At 43.4% G+C, this 18,432-nt stretch overlaps 1 protein-coding gene across 6 annotated transcripts in view; it reads right to left on the bottom strand.

The window, feature by feature from the left end:
* Positions 1 to 18,432, bottom strand: part of Usp28 (ubiquitin specific peptidase 28) — a 58,877-nt gene that overhangs the window by 25,712 nt on the left and 14,733 nt on the right. For 3 of the 6 annotated variants that reach the window (XM_031343094.1, XM_031343096.1, XM_031343098.1), the window contains exons 2-10: positions 17,735 to 17,812; positions 16,739 to 16,871; positions 15,405 to 15,510; positions 14,221 to 14,380; positions 7,698 to 7,784; positions 6,979 to 7,116; positions 5,652 to 5,725; positions 4,680 to 4,759; positions 363 to 511 (exon numbers count right to left, since the gene is read on the bottom strand). In XM_031343094.1, the coding sequence (XP_031198954.1) occupies positions 363 to 511; positions 4,680 to 4,759; positions 5,652 to 5,725; positions 6,979 to 7,116; positions 7,698 to 7,784; positions 14,221 to 14,380; positions 15,405 to 15,510; positions 16,739 to 16,871; positions 17,735 to 17,812 (1,005 nt within the window). The remainder of the gene's footprint in view (positions 1 to 362; positions 512 to 4,679; positions 4,760 to 5,651; positions 5,726 to 6,978; positions 7,117 to 7,697; positions 7,785 to 14,220; positions 14,381 to 15,404; positions 15,511 to 16,738; positions 16,872 to 17,734; positions 17,813 to 18,432) is intronic. The other 3 variants (XM_031343095.1, XM_031343097.1, XM_031343099.1) reach the window with 1 other exon arrangement.

Genomic DNA, 18,432 nt, shown 5'->3' with positions numbered 1-18,432 from the left:
CAAAAATAAATTAAAATTAGAAAAATAAATATTGTAATAGGGAAATATTCTAAATGGCATATCATAAGAGTTAATCACTTTTACCCTCCAAAAATATGGAGGCAGTGCAGTGCGTTCTCCTTACTCAGGTACAAGTAGGCTTCAACAAAAAGGGAGAAACTTGATCATACTGAACACATTAGAAGCAGCATAAACCTTTACACATGTAAGTCAGCATAAAGACTCATGATTCACATCAACTGGTTAGAGACAGGAGACAGATTCAAGTTCTGCACAGCATGTGGTGACCTAACACGTGAACTTGTTTGCCTAAAAGTTCAGTCCTACTTAATTGGCTTTATCACTGGCAATATACACCTTACCTCTTGTCCATACTTCACTGAACAATCAGAAGGAAGCAGCGCAATGTCACCTTCCACCATGGCCCCTTCCAAACATTCGTCTAAGTTGTGGTAACCATTTACCTGAAGAGGATACTGGCCGAAGGTCTCGTTGTTACAAAAGGGCTTTCCTAGGCAAAGAGGGGGTTGTTACTCTTCACTACCACCATTTAAAGTCTATTTCTCTGGTCTACTGAGACACTTTTAGGATTCAGTAGTCTCTGAGAACTGGTGAAATATACACTGGTGGTAACTTCCAATGACCTACTGGAGAGTCCTGGCTGCACTGGAATTACACTACACAAGATGCACAAGAGCAGCATAGGCCTGTGTCAAATGTTAACTATGTATGCTAGGACATAGTTACAGGGTTATTACAAATTACGTTCTTCAAAACATGTACTTCAATATGGACACAGTGCTGAACACCTGCAGTCCTGGTCCTTGACAGGCTGCCTACTGAGAATTCAAGGCCATCCTGAAGATATCAATAACACAAAATAGTTCAAGGGGGAAAAAAAGGGTAGAAGTGAAGCCCATAGATACAGAAATGAGACTTGCCAACCAGTCATACACAAACCACACTTGGAGGCTGAGTAGACACTTCTGACTCAATATGGGCAATCCTGGGTTGCTTTCTCAGAGGGAAGGGACTTCAATATTGATTAAAACAAACTCTGAGGCTTTTTTCTAGGTCAGCCCTGGCTCCTTTGTGTGTGGGGTTTACTGGCCCACGCAGGCACAGAAAGTCGACTTGGGGTTCTTCCTCAATCACTTCTCCATCTCCTGGGGTGGTGGGCAGTCACACAAAATGTAAAACGGGACTATGCTGGCTAGTGTAATGTCAACTTGACACAAGCTAGAGTTATCTGAAAGGAGGTAACCTTAAATGAGAATTTGCATCCAAAAGATCTGGCTGTAGAGAATTTTCTTAACTAGTGACTGATAGGGGAGGCGGGAGGGCCCAGCCCATCGTGGACAGTGCCATTCTTAGGCTGGTGGTCCTGGGATCTGTTAGAAAGCAGGCTGAGCAATCCATGGGAGCAGGTTAGTATATGTAGCACCCCTCTCTGGCCTGCTTCCATCAGTTCCTGCCTCCAGCCATTAACTGGGATGATGGCAGAAGTGTATTTCACATACTAAAGTGGACCCGGCAGTCAGGTTCTCCTATTGGCACGCCCTGCCCACTACCATAAACTTCTCCAACCAGGGGCTGGGCTGCCCTTCCCTATATGATCCAGGTTTTGGCTACCTGGTCTACTCTTTTGGGCCTCCAGGCTACTGAAGCCGGTTCCCTTCTCCCTTCCCTCTCCTCCCTATATGGCTCAGGGTCACAACCACTCTGGACTCTCCCAGACGTCCCTGCTTCTGGCTATGCTCTCCCACGTATCTACAATGAACGATCATGTCCTTTCCTTTTTAATTCTTTTTTTTTCATTCACTAGCCCTGCTTTAGTTCCTGCCCTGATTTTCTTCAATGATGGACTGTGATGTGGAAGTATCCGCCAAATACATCCTTTCCTCTCCAACTTGGTTTTGGTCATGGTATTTTATCATCACAGCAATAGTAACCCTGAATAAGAGAAGGATTTTTAAAGTTATATATATGTGTATGTGTGTATGTATGTATGTATATATATACATACATAAATATATAAATTGAAATTTTAAATAGATATTTTGACATTTAAAAATGCTCATTCTTTGGAGAAATTGTGTCTGGCGATTTATGAGAAAGACTGACAGGCTTGGGCATGTGAACACCTACCTCATGCCCAGTTTGAAGGCCTAGGAGAGAAGGATGTCACCTGAGGTGGCCTTATGGAGTTCACAGCCTCACCCAACTTTCAGTTTGCTCTCTCCTCTCAGCTTACTGCCCCCGTCACCAGGCCTGCTAAATGCCGCCATGACTCCTCATCATCATGCCCTCTGGAACAGTAGCTAATATTACACTTGATAGCTTGTTTTCGGTCATGGTGTTTTACCCAACAGAAAAGCATCTAATGCAGAAGCTCATACCAGAGAATTACTATCTGGATGGCCTGATGCAATCAAGAACCTGACGCTGCTATTTTTTGGAGGAATGTGGAAGATTTTGGAACTCAAGTGTTGAATGATGTAGGCGGAGCTTAAAGGAGTGTTCTAATAGGAGCCAAGTTGCTGAGAACAATGAGGACTGCGGAGGCCTGGCAGCCAAGATGAATAGCACCCAAGGCCAGTGCTGGGATACTGTGGCAGGGAACCTGGGCCACCCAAGGCCAGTGCTGGGATACTGTGGCAGGGAACCTGGGCCACCTTCTGCCTCTGCACTGTGAACTTGCCTGAGGCAAACTTAAAACAGGACTGACTTCTTTGGCAGAGAAAATTTTAAGATTGAGTAATGTTGAGTTTGTGGCATGGTTATTATTGTTAATGCTTCCACAGGTCTACCATGAAAAAAACGTGGGGCAGAAAAGAAATACAAAATATACAGTTTGGAGAGAAAAGAACACCAGGAAGTTTAATGTTACAGCCAAAACACATTTGGGAAGAAGGGCTGTAACCATTAGGAGGTTCACAGCTTTAAGGAGAGGCTGTTCTGTGCCAGAACAAATGAAGGGCTTCCTCAGGGCAAGACTACACACAACAAGCTTCCAAATTATAACAGAGAACTCCTAGAAAGCAACAAGAATAAAAACTTCTGCTAATGTGATCCAAGAAAACAAGGATCCACCCCCAGCTGGCAGCCAAAGCTGGCAATGTCTGTTGTCCATGTGGTGCTGACTTAGAGACGTAAGCCCTTTATATGTTCAGGATATGTAATCTGCCTTTTGATTTTATAAGGGGTTACAATTAAGAGATTCCCTTGAGTCTCAGAAGAGACTTTGGACTTTTAAATAGAAGACTGGGAAAGACTACAGAAGACTTTTGAAGTTAGATTAAATAGTTACATCATGATATGGCCATGAGCCTATGGGGGCCAGGAGTGGGATACTGTAGTTTAAATGAGAAATGTTTCTCATGGTTTCATATATGAACTCTTCCTGTCCAGGAGGTATCCTTGTTAGCTGAGGTAAGTATCTCACTGGGAGGTGGACTGTAAGAGTTCACAGCTTTGCCCTGTTTCCCGTTTGTTCTGGTTGCTTCATGCTTACAGTTAAAGATATGACCTCTCAGTCAGTCTCCTGCCAGCTACCTGCTGCCATTTTGTTCCCACCATCATGGATTCTAACCCTTTAGATCCAGAAGCTAAAACACTTTTACCAATAGGTTTCTATAGTCATGATATTTTCTCACAGCAACAGAGTAGTAGCTACTACACATGTACAGGGCTATATCTAACATACATATAAAACTGAGGCTGTTGGTGGAGTAGTTAAGAATGCACTCTAAGTTCAGGGTTCAAGTCCTAGTATCAAAAATAAACACATATAATAAGTCTAAAACATAAGGTCCAGCGGTGGTGCATAGCTGTAATCACATGGGAGTGAGCCTGATATTGGGAAGAGCTGGCCATGGGTTCACAAGCTGCTGAATCCACAGAGGTTTCGATACTATTCTATTTGTACATAGTCAAAATCCTGCCACTAAAAAAATAAAATCTGGGCTGGCGAGATGTCTCAGTGGGTAAGAGCACTGACTGCTCTTCTGAAGGTCTTGAGTTCAATTCCCAGCAACCACATGATGGCTGACAACTATCTGTAATGGGATCTGATGCCCTCTTCTGGTGCGTCTGAAGACAGCTACAGTGTACTTATTTATAATAATAAATAAATCTTTGGGCTGGAGCTAGCAGGGACTTAGCGAGCAGAGTTGACCGGAGCAAGCAGAGGTCCTAAAAATTCAACTCCCAACAACCACATGAAGGCTCACAACCATCTGTACAGCTACAGTGTACTCATATAAAATTAAATAAATCTTAAAAAAATAAATAAATAAAAAATAAAATAAAATCAACGTGCCTAGCCATCAGTTTATATATTCATAGAGTAGACAAGCATTTCTGGCAATTTGATTCTATAGAACCCAAGATTAGATAGTCTATCAGGAAAAGAAATATAGAAAATTAAGTAACATCACTGCCATCCACACAGACATTAGACAATTTAACATGTGTAAGTTCTAGGACAAAGACTGTGTCCATTGTGCAGATCTAGAGACTGAGGATTCAGACTATGTGCCCACAGTCACATGGAGAAAAAAGCCAGAGAGTAAGTCTTCAGTTTGTTGGACTTTCAAGTCTATCCTGTCACCCTGCAAGGAAGGCAGCAATGAGAACCAGTCACAGCTGACAGCAAGCACACAGCACCAAGACCTTACCTTCTCGGACCCCTTCTGTCAGGAAAGTACCATAAAACAGCTGCACCATGGGATTTTCAGATTTATTCCTGAGACTGCTGCTATTTTAAATAAGACAAGACAGTTCTGTGTCAGTTGAATCAAATGCATGACCATAAAACCCAAGCGGCATTCAGAAATAAGAATAGTCCACTCTCATCACCACAGACTGTCAACATGGTATCTTAGTTTCTAAGGAAGCAAAGATATAATTCAGCTCAGACAGTGACTGACAAGACGATGTCTGGCACTGTGCTGGGGAAGCAATGTGTGAACCCTGACCTTGGGGTCACACTTGTTGACAAATATGTGTGTATACACATTTGCTATATATACAGCTATGCATGATTACATGCATATATAAGGTACATTAGTGAAGAATGGACTCTCCCAGAGTTTTACAAGTAAATGCTTACAAATTTTCTCAGTGGTACAATATAAGCAGCATGCAAATGTTCTTTTCCTAAAGCTTGTCTTACATTGTAGTTATATAAGTTCCCAGTTGCAAAACTATTTCATGGTAGTTTATTCTCCAATTCCAGACTTTTTAGAACTATTTAGAAAAGTAGGTTCTTAGCAGCCACATACACATGATACAGGTCCTGTGTCCAAGGCTGGGGTGACTAACCCACATGCTCTGTGAATGCTAAGCAGATGTCACAGGTGAGTGACATTAAATATAATGGTTCCATACCATATACCATGTCCACATTTAGGATTCATTTACCCATTTTTAATTACATCTTACAACCAAGCAATTAGTTCAGGTTCAGAGAAACAAAGGTTAAGGGGACAGTCTAGATCTCTAGAAGAAAAGCCAAAACAGAGCTCAGTGGCCACCAAGAAGTTTGGCAAATACCAGCAATTTCTACTTTAGAAGAATGACTCCACCCACCAACTGTTCAGCGGCCACTGTAAGTCGAAAAAATGTGCAGACAAACCCTCAACACTCACTTAACATTAACAGCTAACTGGAACGCATCCTCCAGCCAATCCAGGAGCTTGTGTGTGAATTCACTCACATCTTGCTATAAGAGAGGCACAAATTACAGTAAGTTAGATGCAATACTGTACTCATGGAAACAAAGGCCTGTCTTTAAGCCCACAAATAAATATTCTACTCCTATGACATAAACTCCATTTTAGGGGGGAAACTTGCAAAAGACATAGAAACAGGGAGCCCGGCGACGAGCGATGAACAGCAGGGCATTAGTGTGATATGACTAAGCTAGGCCAGGAAGGAAGTGGAACTCTGGAGGGCTGGCCACATATGTGTATGACAAAAACAACCCAAACCAAACCAAACCAAACCAAAATCAAACCAAACACCATCTTCAATTAGGCATTTTTAAAAGGCATCTTAAGAAAGAACAGACTAGAGTCCATTAGAGTACTGTGAGAAGAGAAAGGCAATTTTACAAACTGATTTGAGAATGCTGGTTAGCTATATGGCAATGTAATAGTGTGGGTTTCACACTGTGGAGATGAAGCTGGTGCAACAGCAACAGCTCTGAGTTCAGCAGCAGGTGGAGAAGGAAGGGGAAAATTCCATGACTGAGAGAGAAAAGCTGCCAAATTCAGCTTTCTCAAGTTGGAAAAGAGGATGTCTATCCCAGAGTGATGTTGCAGCCTGCATTTCCAGGTTCAGGAGGCTGAGGCTGGAGGACCTGGCGTTCAACGATCACCTGGGTTCAATACTGAGACCAAATCAAGATTTCTACCTAGGCCATCAGACACAGGACTTGCTTCTTCTCAATTATCCTTCAGTATGGCTCACTGGATTACTTTTTGAATTTGTCCCTGCTGCAAAAGCCTCTATTGGGATTAAGGCAAGAGCCATCCTCCCCAGTTATGCTGCTCTTCCTCCCACTTCTGCCTCCTTTAGTGCTAGCACCCCGTGAACCGCTCACTCATGCACATGGACTGCCAGCACCCCATGCACCTCTCACTCGTGCACATGGACTGCCGGCACCCTGTGTACCTCACTCATGCACAGACTACCAGCACTCTGTGCACCTCTCACTCGTGCACACAGACTGCCAGCACCCCATGCACCTCTCACTCATGCACATGGACTGCCAGCACCCATGTACCTCACTTGTGCAAACATACCTGCTCTCTAACTACACCTTCTGAGAGCAAAGTAAAGGGCAGATGAAGGCAGTCATCTTGCCTAGCTTTGTTCAGAGCTTGTCATACAGTAACAATTCAAATAGCAGTACCACACTAGCAAAGGATGACTCCGACACTGGCCTCTGAAATATGAAGAGGGACAAAGTACCTGTTGCTCCTCGGATGATCGGAAGGCCCCCTTCAGTAGATCCAGGGCTGCAGAAGGATCTACAAATTTTCGATTTGATCCCAACAACAGAGCAAATAAATACTGAAGCTCTTGCATAAACATGATATTTCTTTTTTCCTAGAGAAAATACAGCCAAGATCTTACTAGGAAAGTTTGAAGGAATAAAGAAAAAATTATCAACAATCACTAATTCACATTTACCAAGTTCTAGACCACTGAGACTAACAGAGGGACCAGATGAAGACAGTAGGTGTAACAGGGGAGGTGTGAAGCAGTCAGGGAACACACTGAGGAGAAGACAGAATGTTCTGGAGTTTCTTGCAGCTGCCCACCAACCTAAGAGGATACACTGTAGCACGATGCCATGCAAGGGCAGGATGGATGCAGTCCAAGAGGGGACTGGCTCTGCCTCAGCTATCTGCTCTGCATCTTGACCTCAGCAGCCAATGGCAGAGGAGAGGCAGCACCTCGAGAACAGGTTCTCGGTGTCCCAACAGTACAGCACTAAGGTTAAATAAAACAGTGCCTCACTGAGCTTCCTTGGAACTGTTTCCTAATTTTTTTCTTACTTAACTCTATCTTTGTAAACCCTTACTTCTTATCCAAAGGAGGGAGAAGTGTGACTTAGCCAAGGATTATTATCACAGTTCCCACACTTGGTCCAGCAACACAGAAACTTTGTCTCAGTGCTAACTTACAGTGTGACTTCGACAATTTTCAAGGATGTTCTGTGGCAGGCTATAACTGAGAACAAGTCTTCGAAATTCAGGCAACTGAAAGAGAGACTGAAAGAAAGAAATTTATTCTCAATTACTTTCAACTGTTGAGACCTGCTCCTTTTAATGTAACTGAAGCCATTTTGTATTCAGTCTCCATTTTGCTTAAAAAGTGAAATTAAGTACAGGTTCTCAGCCTCTACTTCCCAGAAGTAACTATCCATACTGACACTAAAAACTTCTCCTAAAAGGTCTTTCTCCTAAAAAATACACTATGGTTGTATTAGTTATGCTGCTATCTCAATCCTCTGAAACTCCCCTGTTCACCACCATCCCTCTTACCTCACTTAGTACCAATCAGCTTAAAAGTCAGCCAAAATATAGACTTGCCCCTACCCTGCCTCTGACTGTTCTATGGTTTGTGTGGCAGTTACTGAACCCCAACAAAAGCAATTGCAGTTTTTGTTTTTGTTTTTTAAATTATCTAACAGGGTCTTATTAGATAATTTAGGCTGGCCTTGTACTCCCTATGTAGCCAAGGCTGGCCTTAAATTCCTGATCCTCCTGCCTCAGACTTCTGACTGCTAGGATTACAGGTGTGTTTAATTACAAGGTGTGTTTATAGTATTTCAAAGCCAGGCATGGTAACTTAGAATAATCCAGTGCTCAGAAAGCTGAAGCAAAACGAGTACAGTGACTTCAAGGACATCCTGGGATCCAGTGAGGTCCAGGCCCATCATTACACTATGAATCCTATCTCTCATCATTATCTTGTTTTTAAAAGTATCTATACTGTCAGCTTACTAATTCTACTATTACAAGGAAATGATTGAACTGGAGAAATGGCTCAGCAGTTAAGAGCACTGACTGCTCTTCCAAAGGTCCTGAGTTCAATTCCCAGCAACCACATGGTGGCTCACAACCATTTGTAATGGGATCGGATGCCCTCTTCTGGTCTGTCTGAAGACAGCTACAGTGTACTTACGTACATAAAATAAATAAATCTTAAAGAAAGGGAAGAAAATGATTATGCACAAAGATTAAAAAAATCATCAATTCTTTTAGGTAATAAAAGAAACAATGCCTAAAAAGAGGACTGAACAATACTAGATTAATACATATAGACACAAATATTAGTAATAGAATGATTTGTCATCAAAGTGATACTGCAGAAGAGTAGAGTTTGGTTGCTGGCACTCACACAGGATGTCTCACAACTGCCTGTAACTCCAGCTACAGAACCCAATATCCTCTTTCTGGATCCTTCAGCACCTATGTGCACACAGTATGCATACATACATGGAACAAATAAAAATAACCCTTTTTTAACAACTGTTTTAGAAAGGCAGTCATCATTTCCCTCCTATGCAGCAGGACAGTTACCTGACAAAAATGTGTGTGTCAACATAAACAAATCTCAGAAACACTGTGGGGGTGGGGGAGACAGAGGTGGGCATAGATGCTGGGTCAGGCCCATCATGAGCACCAAGACCCTGAATCAGAAGGACTGCCTCATATTCAAAGCTAGCCTGGACTATACAGTAAGTTTTAGGGCTAGTTTTAGGCTGCACAGGAAGACTCTCAATGAAAAATAAATAAAGGTTACACAAAAGTATAATTCTATTTAAGGCTATACACATGTATGATTAGGTCTATGTGGACAGATGATGACAGACACGAGTCAACAGTATTGGGATCTTATTTATTTATTTAACTATTTATGGTACTTTCTGTAGACCAGGCTGGCCTTGAAGTCACAGAGATCTTTTGCCTCCTGAGAGCTGGGACTAAAGGTGTGCCCCACCACAGGCTGGTGCACTGGGATTTTATAATAGTGATTTTAGCATAGTCCTGCACATATGTGTCCCTGTGCACACACAGAGACCAGAAAGTGTTATGTGTTCTCCTCCATCATATTCTAATTATTCCCCAGAGTCAGGGTCTCTCCTGGAACTAAGTGGGGCTTTCTAAGCTCAGCTGGAACTCAGCCAGCCCCACCATCCTATCTCCACCCACTTGAAGCAGAGGTTATAGGCATGCTAGATATCTGGCTTGTTACAAGGATGCAAACTTTGGTGTTCGTGATCATACAGTAAGTGAACTTAACTGCTGAACCATTTCTCTAGCCTTGTAATGGTCACTTCTTATCCGAGTGGTAAGTACAGCATAGTTTACCATCTCTGCACTCTGTCGTGTATAGGTTTATTTCTAAGTGGTTCATAGTTAAGGCTAGTTTCAGACTTTTGGTCTTCATGCTTTAGCTTGAGTGCCGAAACTGCAGGTGTGTACTACCATGAGTGTCCCAAATTCAAAAGTCTAAAACACTCAATAAGTTTTCAGGTTTTGAATATGGTATCCTACTGTCAACTGGTTTCCCTCTAACCTCCAATAACTGTTCCAAAATCCATCTGCCATTTCACCAACCTTTCAAAAAAAAAAAGTCTGAATGAAAAAAGTTCATAAAGAAAACATGAGAGGGGGCTGGAGAGATGGCTCAGCCGTTAAGAGCATTGACTGTTCTTCTAGAGGTCATGAGTTCAATTCCCAGCACCCACATGGTGGCTCACAGCCATCTGTAATGGGATCTGATGCCCTCTTCTGGTGTGTCAGAAGATAGTAACACTGTATTCATAAAATCAATAAATTAAAAGAAAGAAAAGAAAAGAAAGCTTTTCTTGATAAGCTTGTTCAACATCTCTCACAGTCAAGGTTGAGGGCACTATGACTCTAGTCTGTGACTGTCTGTACACACCTCACACTAACCCAACAGTCAGGGTTGAGGGCACTATGACTCTAGTCTGTGACTGTCTGTACACACACCTCAGACTAACCCACTAGCAGTCTTACTCTCCACAGTGTTTTTATGACTGGGTCTCACAGATTGTGGCTGATATGGAATACACCACAAAGCCCAGGCTGGACTTAGAGCAACCCTCTTGCCCTTGCCTCAAAGGTGATTACAGATCTGTGTCACCTCACATAGCTTTGCTGCCGGTACACTCGCTGTGCTTTTAATTTTAAGTATGTGTTTACTGAGGGGTTGGGAAGGCAGTATACACACATCAGGAATTTGTATGGAAGCCTGAAGGAGTCAGTTCTCTCCATTCTTAACCAGCCAGTCCTAGCTGTCTTGCTCTCACGTGGATTATTTACTTTCTATGTTTTACTCACAAATGTTCAGTACATAGCTGTAATAACACAAACCCCAGCTCCCTTCACACCTGTTTAAAAGCCTCTACCAGCCAAGCCACCCCTGACAACACTACAGCAGCAGCACTCTAGCTGAGTCGCCTACTGCTGTGACGAAACACCATGACCGAAAAGCAAGTTGGAGAGTAAAGGGTTTATTCAGCCTACACTTTCACATGGCTGCTGATGGACAAAAGAAAGCAGGTCAGGACCTCAAGCAGGGCAGCAACCTGGAGACTGGAGCTGATGCAGAGACCATGGAGGATTGCTGCTTACTGGCTTGTGCGTCACAGTCTATTTTCTTTCTTTCTTTTTTTTTTTTTCGAGACGGGGTTTTTCTGTGTAGCCTTGGCTGTCCTGGGACTCACTCTGTAGACCAGGCTAGCCTCGAACTCAGAAATCCGCCTGCCTCTGCCTCCCAAGTGCTGGGATTAAAGGCATGCACCACCACCGCCCAGCCAGCCTACTTTCTTACAGAACCCAGAACCACTAGTTCAGCAATGGCACCAACCTACAAAAACTGGACCCTCCCGCATTGTTGACTGAGAGAATACCTTACAGCCGGATCTCATGGAAACATTTCCTCAACTGAGGCTCCTTCATCTCTGATGACTTGTGTCATCAGAGTTGACACACAATTGACCAGTACACCCTCCTTTACAATGCTTTTGTAGCATTTATCACAGCCTGATTCTGTTAGCCAAACTCTAGGAGTATGGGCTTTGTCTTAGTAACTGCTGTTTCACAGGTCCTAATCAAGAGCCAGGCATATAGTAAGCAAAGTATTTTGGATTGAGTGGCTAGGTGGATGTCATAGAACCATACAACAGACAAGCCTGCAGGCAGGGAGAGGGACGAACATATGAAGCTAATGGTGCTGAGGAAATGTTTTTCTAACTGTGTGATAGCTAGTCTTCTGTCAACTTGACACACAAACTACATCAATCTAAGAGGAAGGAACTTCAATTGAGACAATGCCTCCCCTCCATAACATCCAGCTGTTAGTAAGCAATGGGGAGGCCCAGTCTATTGTGAGTGGGGCCATCTCTGGATTGGTAGACAGGGTTCTATAAGAAAGCAGGATGAGCAAGCCATTGAGAGTAAGCCAGTAAGCAGCACCCCTCCAGAGTCTCTGCCTCAGCTCCTGCCTCTGGGTTCCAAGCTTGTTCCTGCCCTGACTGTTGTCAAAGTGTGAGCCAGTTTCCTTCCTGTGTTGGAATGCTTGGCCATAGGGAAAGTAACTATCAGGAGGTGTCGCCTTTTTGGAGTGGGTGTGGCCTTGTTGGAGAAGTGTCACTGTGAAGGCAGGGTCTGAGGTCATATATGCTCAAGCTAAAAGCCCAGTGTGGCAGTAGTCTCCCTCTGCTGTCTGCAGTTCAAGATGTAGAACTCTCAGCTACCTTTCCAGCACCATGTCTAACTTCATGCCATCATGCTTTCCTCTATGAGGATTACAGACTAAACCTCTGAACTGTAAGCAGCCTCAACTAAACGTGCTCCTTTATGAGAGTTGCCATGAGCATGGTGTCTCTTCACAGCGTTAAAACCCTAAGACACTCCCCAACTTGCTTTTTGGTCATATATTTTGCTGTAACAATAGAAACCCTAACTAAGATAAGTTGTACCAGAAGTAGGGGACTGTGGCAGACCAGACTATGATGTTTGGAGAGGACTGTGGAACAGCTTTGGAACTTTGGGCTAGAAAAGCCACTGAGTGTTGAGAGCTCAGTGGGCTACTCTGTAGGAGCTCGGAAGAATGTTGAGAGCAATGCAGACAATGGAGGTCTGGCTCACTCGTGACTTTTCAGAGGGAAGCAATGACTCTAGCGAGCTTTTGTGTGAAGATTCTGTGGTTCTGGCTAGGGGGTCTGAAGAATCAGCTGTGATTAACAAGATATCAGTACTACCGAAGTGAAACTTCTGCTTTGTTGGGACAATAGATGCTAGTCTGCTGGAACTGTGAAATTAGTGGTGATTAAGAAGAGACCACCATCACTGCGGTGAAATCTTCTGGGAAGTGTTTCCTGAAAGCACAGAGAAGCTGTGTTCCAGAGGCAGCCAAGGTAGTATACCTCATGCTGGCAGCCAGACTTGGTACCATGTAAGGGTCACCCAGGTGGTAGTGGCTTGGCATGAGAGGCCAGCAGAGGCCACTGGAGAGGATGCAGCCTCAGTAGCAGTAGAAGCCCCAGAACTGAAGGGGTCATGGAGAAAAGCTGAAGCTTTGCACCGTGAAGAGAGCCCAGGAGAGGCTTTTGGTGAAGTGCAGCCAATTGCAGTAGACCCCAGCATTTGAAATACCAATACTACAGAGCGACCACAATTGCTTTTAACTGCTGAGCCATCTCTCCAGGAAATACTCAATAGCCACTTCTCTCTAATGAAACCCATTTACCTGCTTGGCTTTACTTAGAACCTGAAAGCATTCTTTTCTGAACTAGAAATACATTCAGTTAACTCCTATGTAGTGATGTATACAAAGATGTAAACATAGGTATTTTGAACTTAGCACATCTACAGCCTTATTGGCAACTTCTACCACAAATTATTCCTCCCGTGTCAAATGGCACTGAGCTACCTGTTCATTCCTCTAGACCTTCGAGTCCTATAGATTTTACAGCCTTCCTCCCCCAAAAGTGTTTTCACAGGACTGGGAATGTGGTTCAGTGATAGGGTGTTTGGAGTAGATGAATATGTGTGTATTTATTTATATCTAATTCATGCATTAATTTAGACATGGTGGTACATGCCTAAAACCCTAGCACTTAGGAGGTACAGGCAAAAGGATCACAAATTTGAGGCCAGTCTAGGTTACATAATGAAAGAGAGTATTTTTACAGTCCTCTTTCTAGGATACCCATCTGCCATGCCTCTACACCAGGCTACCTTGAAGGGTATTCATTAACTGCTGACCCCAAACACTTAATGTATTTATATTTCAGTACTGTGCAGTTTAAGATATCACAAAATTCTCAGTCCAAACACACCAAAGTAACTATTATACAACAACACTACAACAAAGACTGCCTACCCAGTTGAATGCAACTGATTCAACTTACACTTCACATGTTTCATTTTAGCAAACTATGAAATTATATCCAGGAGTTGTCTCTTAAAAACACCATACCTGAGCCAGGCAGTGGTGGTGTACGCCTTTAATCCACTTCGGAGGCAGAGGCAGGCGGACTTCTGAGTTCAAGGCCAGCCTGGTCTACAGAGTGAGTTCCAGGACAGCCAGGGCTACATAGAGAAACCCTGTCTCTAAAAAACAAACAAACAAACAAACAAACAAACAAAAAAACCCCAAAACCCATACCTGAATAACAGCACTGAACCAACAAGTGTTGCCAACATTTTTCAGCCCAACCGGCCAACCATCCACTCTCCTCCAATTATTGGGATTGTGGTTTTCTCCCCAAACTTCACAGCGTTTTCTCTTTGAGCGTTTAGTTTCTGCAGAGCTAGCCTCATGCGTTCTAGAGCAGACCAACACCACGTATCAAAAGAAAAAGAAGAAAAAGAACAGTTGAAGAATGATTTACTATACAGACTGTGTTGGTAATTTTGAACAGATGATTCAAATACCAGGATAACCATCCACTGGACAATCAGTGTCTACATAATAGCTCTGCAGTTATAAGTAAATGAAAAGTAAAGTTTAAATACAAGTTTAAGCCCTTCTATCAGAAACTATTACTAGTAAGACCCACAGTAAAAATGAATTGAGGTTCCAGGCTACTCGGCCCTGCCACATTACAGGGTTACACTCACCCTGACCCCTACTGAAGGGCTTGCGCTTACCAGATACTAGGCTCACAGTGGGTTTCCCTAGTAACTGGAAACAGAAGTTTGTAAACTTCTACTCAAAGACTACAAGACCAGGTTCAGAGCCCCCATATCCTTTACTTTTCAGAGTGAACCAAGATCCAGAGTGTTGGCACACACCTGGGATCCCAGCACACTCTAGAGGGTGAGGGAGCCGGGTCACAGATCCAGGTCACTATGAGACATCCCCCAACCCAAAAAAAATAGAAAAAGGAAAAAAAGAGGGAGGGGGAGGGGAAATGGAACTGAATAAGCTAAAATTGCTCCTTAAAGAAACTATCTTGGCAGGGCTGGCAAGATGGCTCAGCAGGTAAGAGCACTGACTGCTCTTCCGAAGGTCCTGAGTTCGGATCCCAGCAACCACATGGTGGCTCACAACTACCCATAATGAGATCTGACGCCCTCTTCTGGTGCATCTGAATTACACCGGAGCGAGCGGGCCGGCAGAGGTCCTGAGTTCAATTCCCAGCAGCCACACACATGATGGCTCACAGCCATCTGTACAGCTACAGTGTACTCATACATAAAATAAATAAAAATAAATCTTTAAAAAAAAAAGAAAGAAAGAAAGAAACTATCTTGGAGCAATAAAGGAACAGAATGAGCCATGAGTAGCTTTCCCATAATACAACAAAGCAACCATGAGGAACAAAGATCATATATTAAAGCAACAACCTATTAAGATCTCTGTTGTCAGCTTGAATGTTAGGAGACTCCAGGAGACTCAAAGCGATGGCTGCCTGAAGGTCATCTTTGTTGTCGTGAGTGAGGTCTATCACTTCTATGAGGAAGCAGAAATTCCATTAGTTCATGTGCAGGAAGTAAGAAAGGTCAAACATTTCTGACCAAATGCATCCCTAATTCTCAGCAGCAGCTCCTCTATACACACCTTCTAACTGTCTCAGGCAATATAGCTGCACTGCCATCTTATCCCGACAGTTCCCAAGCGAGTGACTAACACAATTCACCAGGGCTGGGGTATGATCAGTACACAGAACACTTGCTGCTTAAGCAGAAAGACCCGAGTTCAGGTTCTAGCATCCATGTAAAAAGACAGGCATGGAGTACATGCCGATAGTCTCAGTCCTGGGAGAGAAGAAACATTTCTTAGACTTGGTGGCCTGGCTGCTTAGCCACCTGGTGAGCCCTAGGTTCAGTGAGCAGCCCTGTCTCAAAAAGAAAAAAGGTAGAGGGACTAGAGAGATAGCTCAGCAGTGAACAACACCTACACAGTGGCTCACAACCATTCATAACTCAAGCTCCAGGGTCTAACACCCTCTTTTGGCCTCTGAGGAGCATTAGGCGGCAACCAATGCACTGACATACACACATGCAAAACATTTATATACATAAAAATAACCAGAATTTTAAAAATAAATGAGATAGACAAAGACGCCTGAAACAAACCTCTAACCTACATACACACATGCACACAATAAATAAAATACATTAATATCCCACAAAGTCAAAAGTACATTTCAGAGCCCGGCGTGGTGGCGCACACCTTTAATCCCAGCACTTGGGAGGCAGAGGCAGGAGGATTTCTGAGTCTGAGGCCAGCCTGGTCTACAGAGTGTACCAGGACAGCCAGGAGAACACAGAGAAAACCTGTCTTCCAAAACAACAACAAAAAAAAGTACATTTCATACCAGTAGGCTAATTGCCTTTACCATTGTAAAAACATCCATTGCAAAACATCCTAGCATCCGACAGTCAACTGTACATTGTATTCTATGATGAATGGAGGGCTAGCTTTATAAAGTTGGCTTATGACCTAGTACAGACAGACATACAAAAACTAGACAAGAAGAAAAAAAAAACATTTAAAGCCAGCCTGGGCTACAAAGTGAAGCGAGGAGAATGAAGGAATGAAAGAAATCATTTAAAAGCTTGATCCCAGGCCTGGCTCTAGCAATGGCTCAGTGACCAGTCAAAAGGGTTGATGTGCTAAATGAGCAATCAGTCGCTGTCTTCTGCTAGTTGAGAAAAGACTAGGACAGGAGACCTACTTGCTAAGAGATCTTTGCTGGTAGCACTCTCTTCTACTTCAGATGGTTCTGTAGCCGTTGTGTCGTGACTAGGCTCCTTAACTCTTTGGTCTGTGAGAAGGCTGACAGCCTGGGTGATGTCACCATTACTGGCCTAAGAGGAAGAAAAAAACAACAAATTTCTAAAGTAAAGCATGGCAGAGTTAACTGTGCAAAGTTTTGTGCTTTTCTTTTACTACCATGGTGACACAATGAGTAGAGCAAGCCTAATCACAGCTCTGAGGCAGAGAGCAGACAGTCTAGTGAAGGCAGGGAGCCTGGTGCACCTGAAGATGATCAAGCCAGGTGACAGGAAGAGACTCTGAGCTGCAACAGGAAAAGCAAGCAACAGCCTTGCTGGACAGTTCAGTCAGTCAGGAGCCGACCTTCAGTTAGTCACTAAAGCAAACTGGCAGCTAACACAGGTGATAAGTGCATTCAGCCTGGACAGTAAAGCCATGAGCAGTCACCATACTTTACAGGGTGACATATCTGTTTTGAACTTCTTACTAGGACAATATTCTAAAAGGCAAAGCAATGCCCTAACATTACCCACTCACAGAATCCTGTTTTATCTATACTGCCTATACCTGCTGGCTGTTCTGAAGCGAGGTGTGCTACCATCTCCTTGGGTAACAATGTATCCTTCCAAAATATAACCAACAATGCTTAAGAATATAGCGTGTTCAGAGCAGATAAGCTTCCTTCTGGTGTTATTTTTGGTTTGCTGGTCGCACTCAGGATTCATATGGATACAATGCACATGGATGCTGGGACTCCTAAAGCTCCCACAGGCTTCCCACATTGTACGTTCCCACAATCTACATAAATGTTCCTATGCTGAAGAAACTAACCACCTGACCTGTAGGGTTCCTTTTCTTATGCTTTCACCTGGTATAGAAACAGCATGTACAGACACACCTGTAATGTGGGAAACTGCTTCAGAGCCTGTCAGCTAAGCTGGGTCTGGAAACCAACCTTTAATGCTTCATGAAGGAAGGAAGGATCCTGGATGCCTGTGATTTCTCGCAGCTGATTTAACAGCATCTGGCAGCTCTGTTTTTGAGAAACAAAATCAGATACTAGTCAGAAAGCATTCCTGGGTACCTTCTGGACAAACAGGCCCCAAACTTGCACTTTTCACTTTATAAAGTGCTGAGAAGCTCCATGTTGCAAGTTACTGACGGTCAGAGACACTGTAAAATCCCAAGTCTATCATTCAGTGTCTGAATATACTCTGAGCAGTTACAAGAGATTTATCTGACTCAACAGAAAACTCCAAATACCCAGGGCACTTGTAACCGGCCAGCCTTAACGTATGCATAAGGAGCCTTGGGCTTTCCTTTCTGGGAGCAGTGTATCAGAAGGTCATATAAGGAGCCCAGGGAATCTGCATGAATATGAGGATGAGCTATTTTAAGCTTTACTGTGCATGCCATTTGTGTGTGTGTCATTTTTCACTGACAATAAGCTCCTAACCATGTAATTAACAAATGGCTGGTACTACTAACTTTAAAAGGAAGCTAGCACTTTCTTAACTATCAAATAAGACATAGTTCCGGAGGAACGAGTACAGGTGCTCCATTCATCTGAACCACAGAGAGGCCTTAACTAACTACACAGATCATCTTAAGAACCCTTCTCAGCCGGGCGGTGGTGGCGCACGCCTTTAATCC

This window comes from Mastomys coucha, unplaced genomic scaffold (genome assembly GCF_008632895.1).
Source record: "Mastomys coucha isolate ucsf_1 unplaced genomic scaffold, UCSF_Mcou_1 pScaffold23, whole genome shotgun sequence".
NCBI lineage: Eukaryota > Metazoa > Chordata > Mammalia > Rodentia > Muridae > Mastomys > Mastomys coucha.
This window is presented reverse-complemented; position numbering and strand designations above follow the sequence as displayed.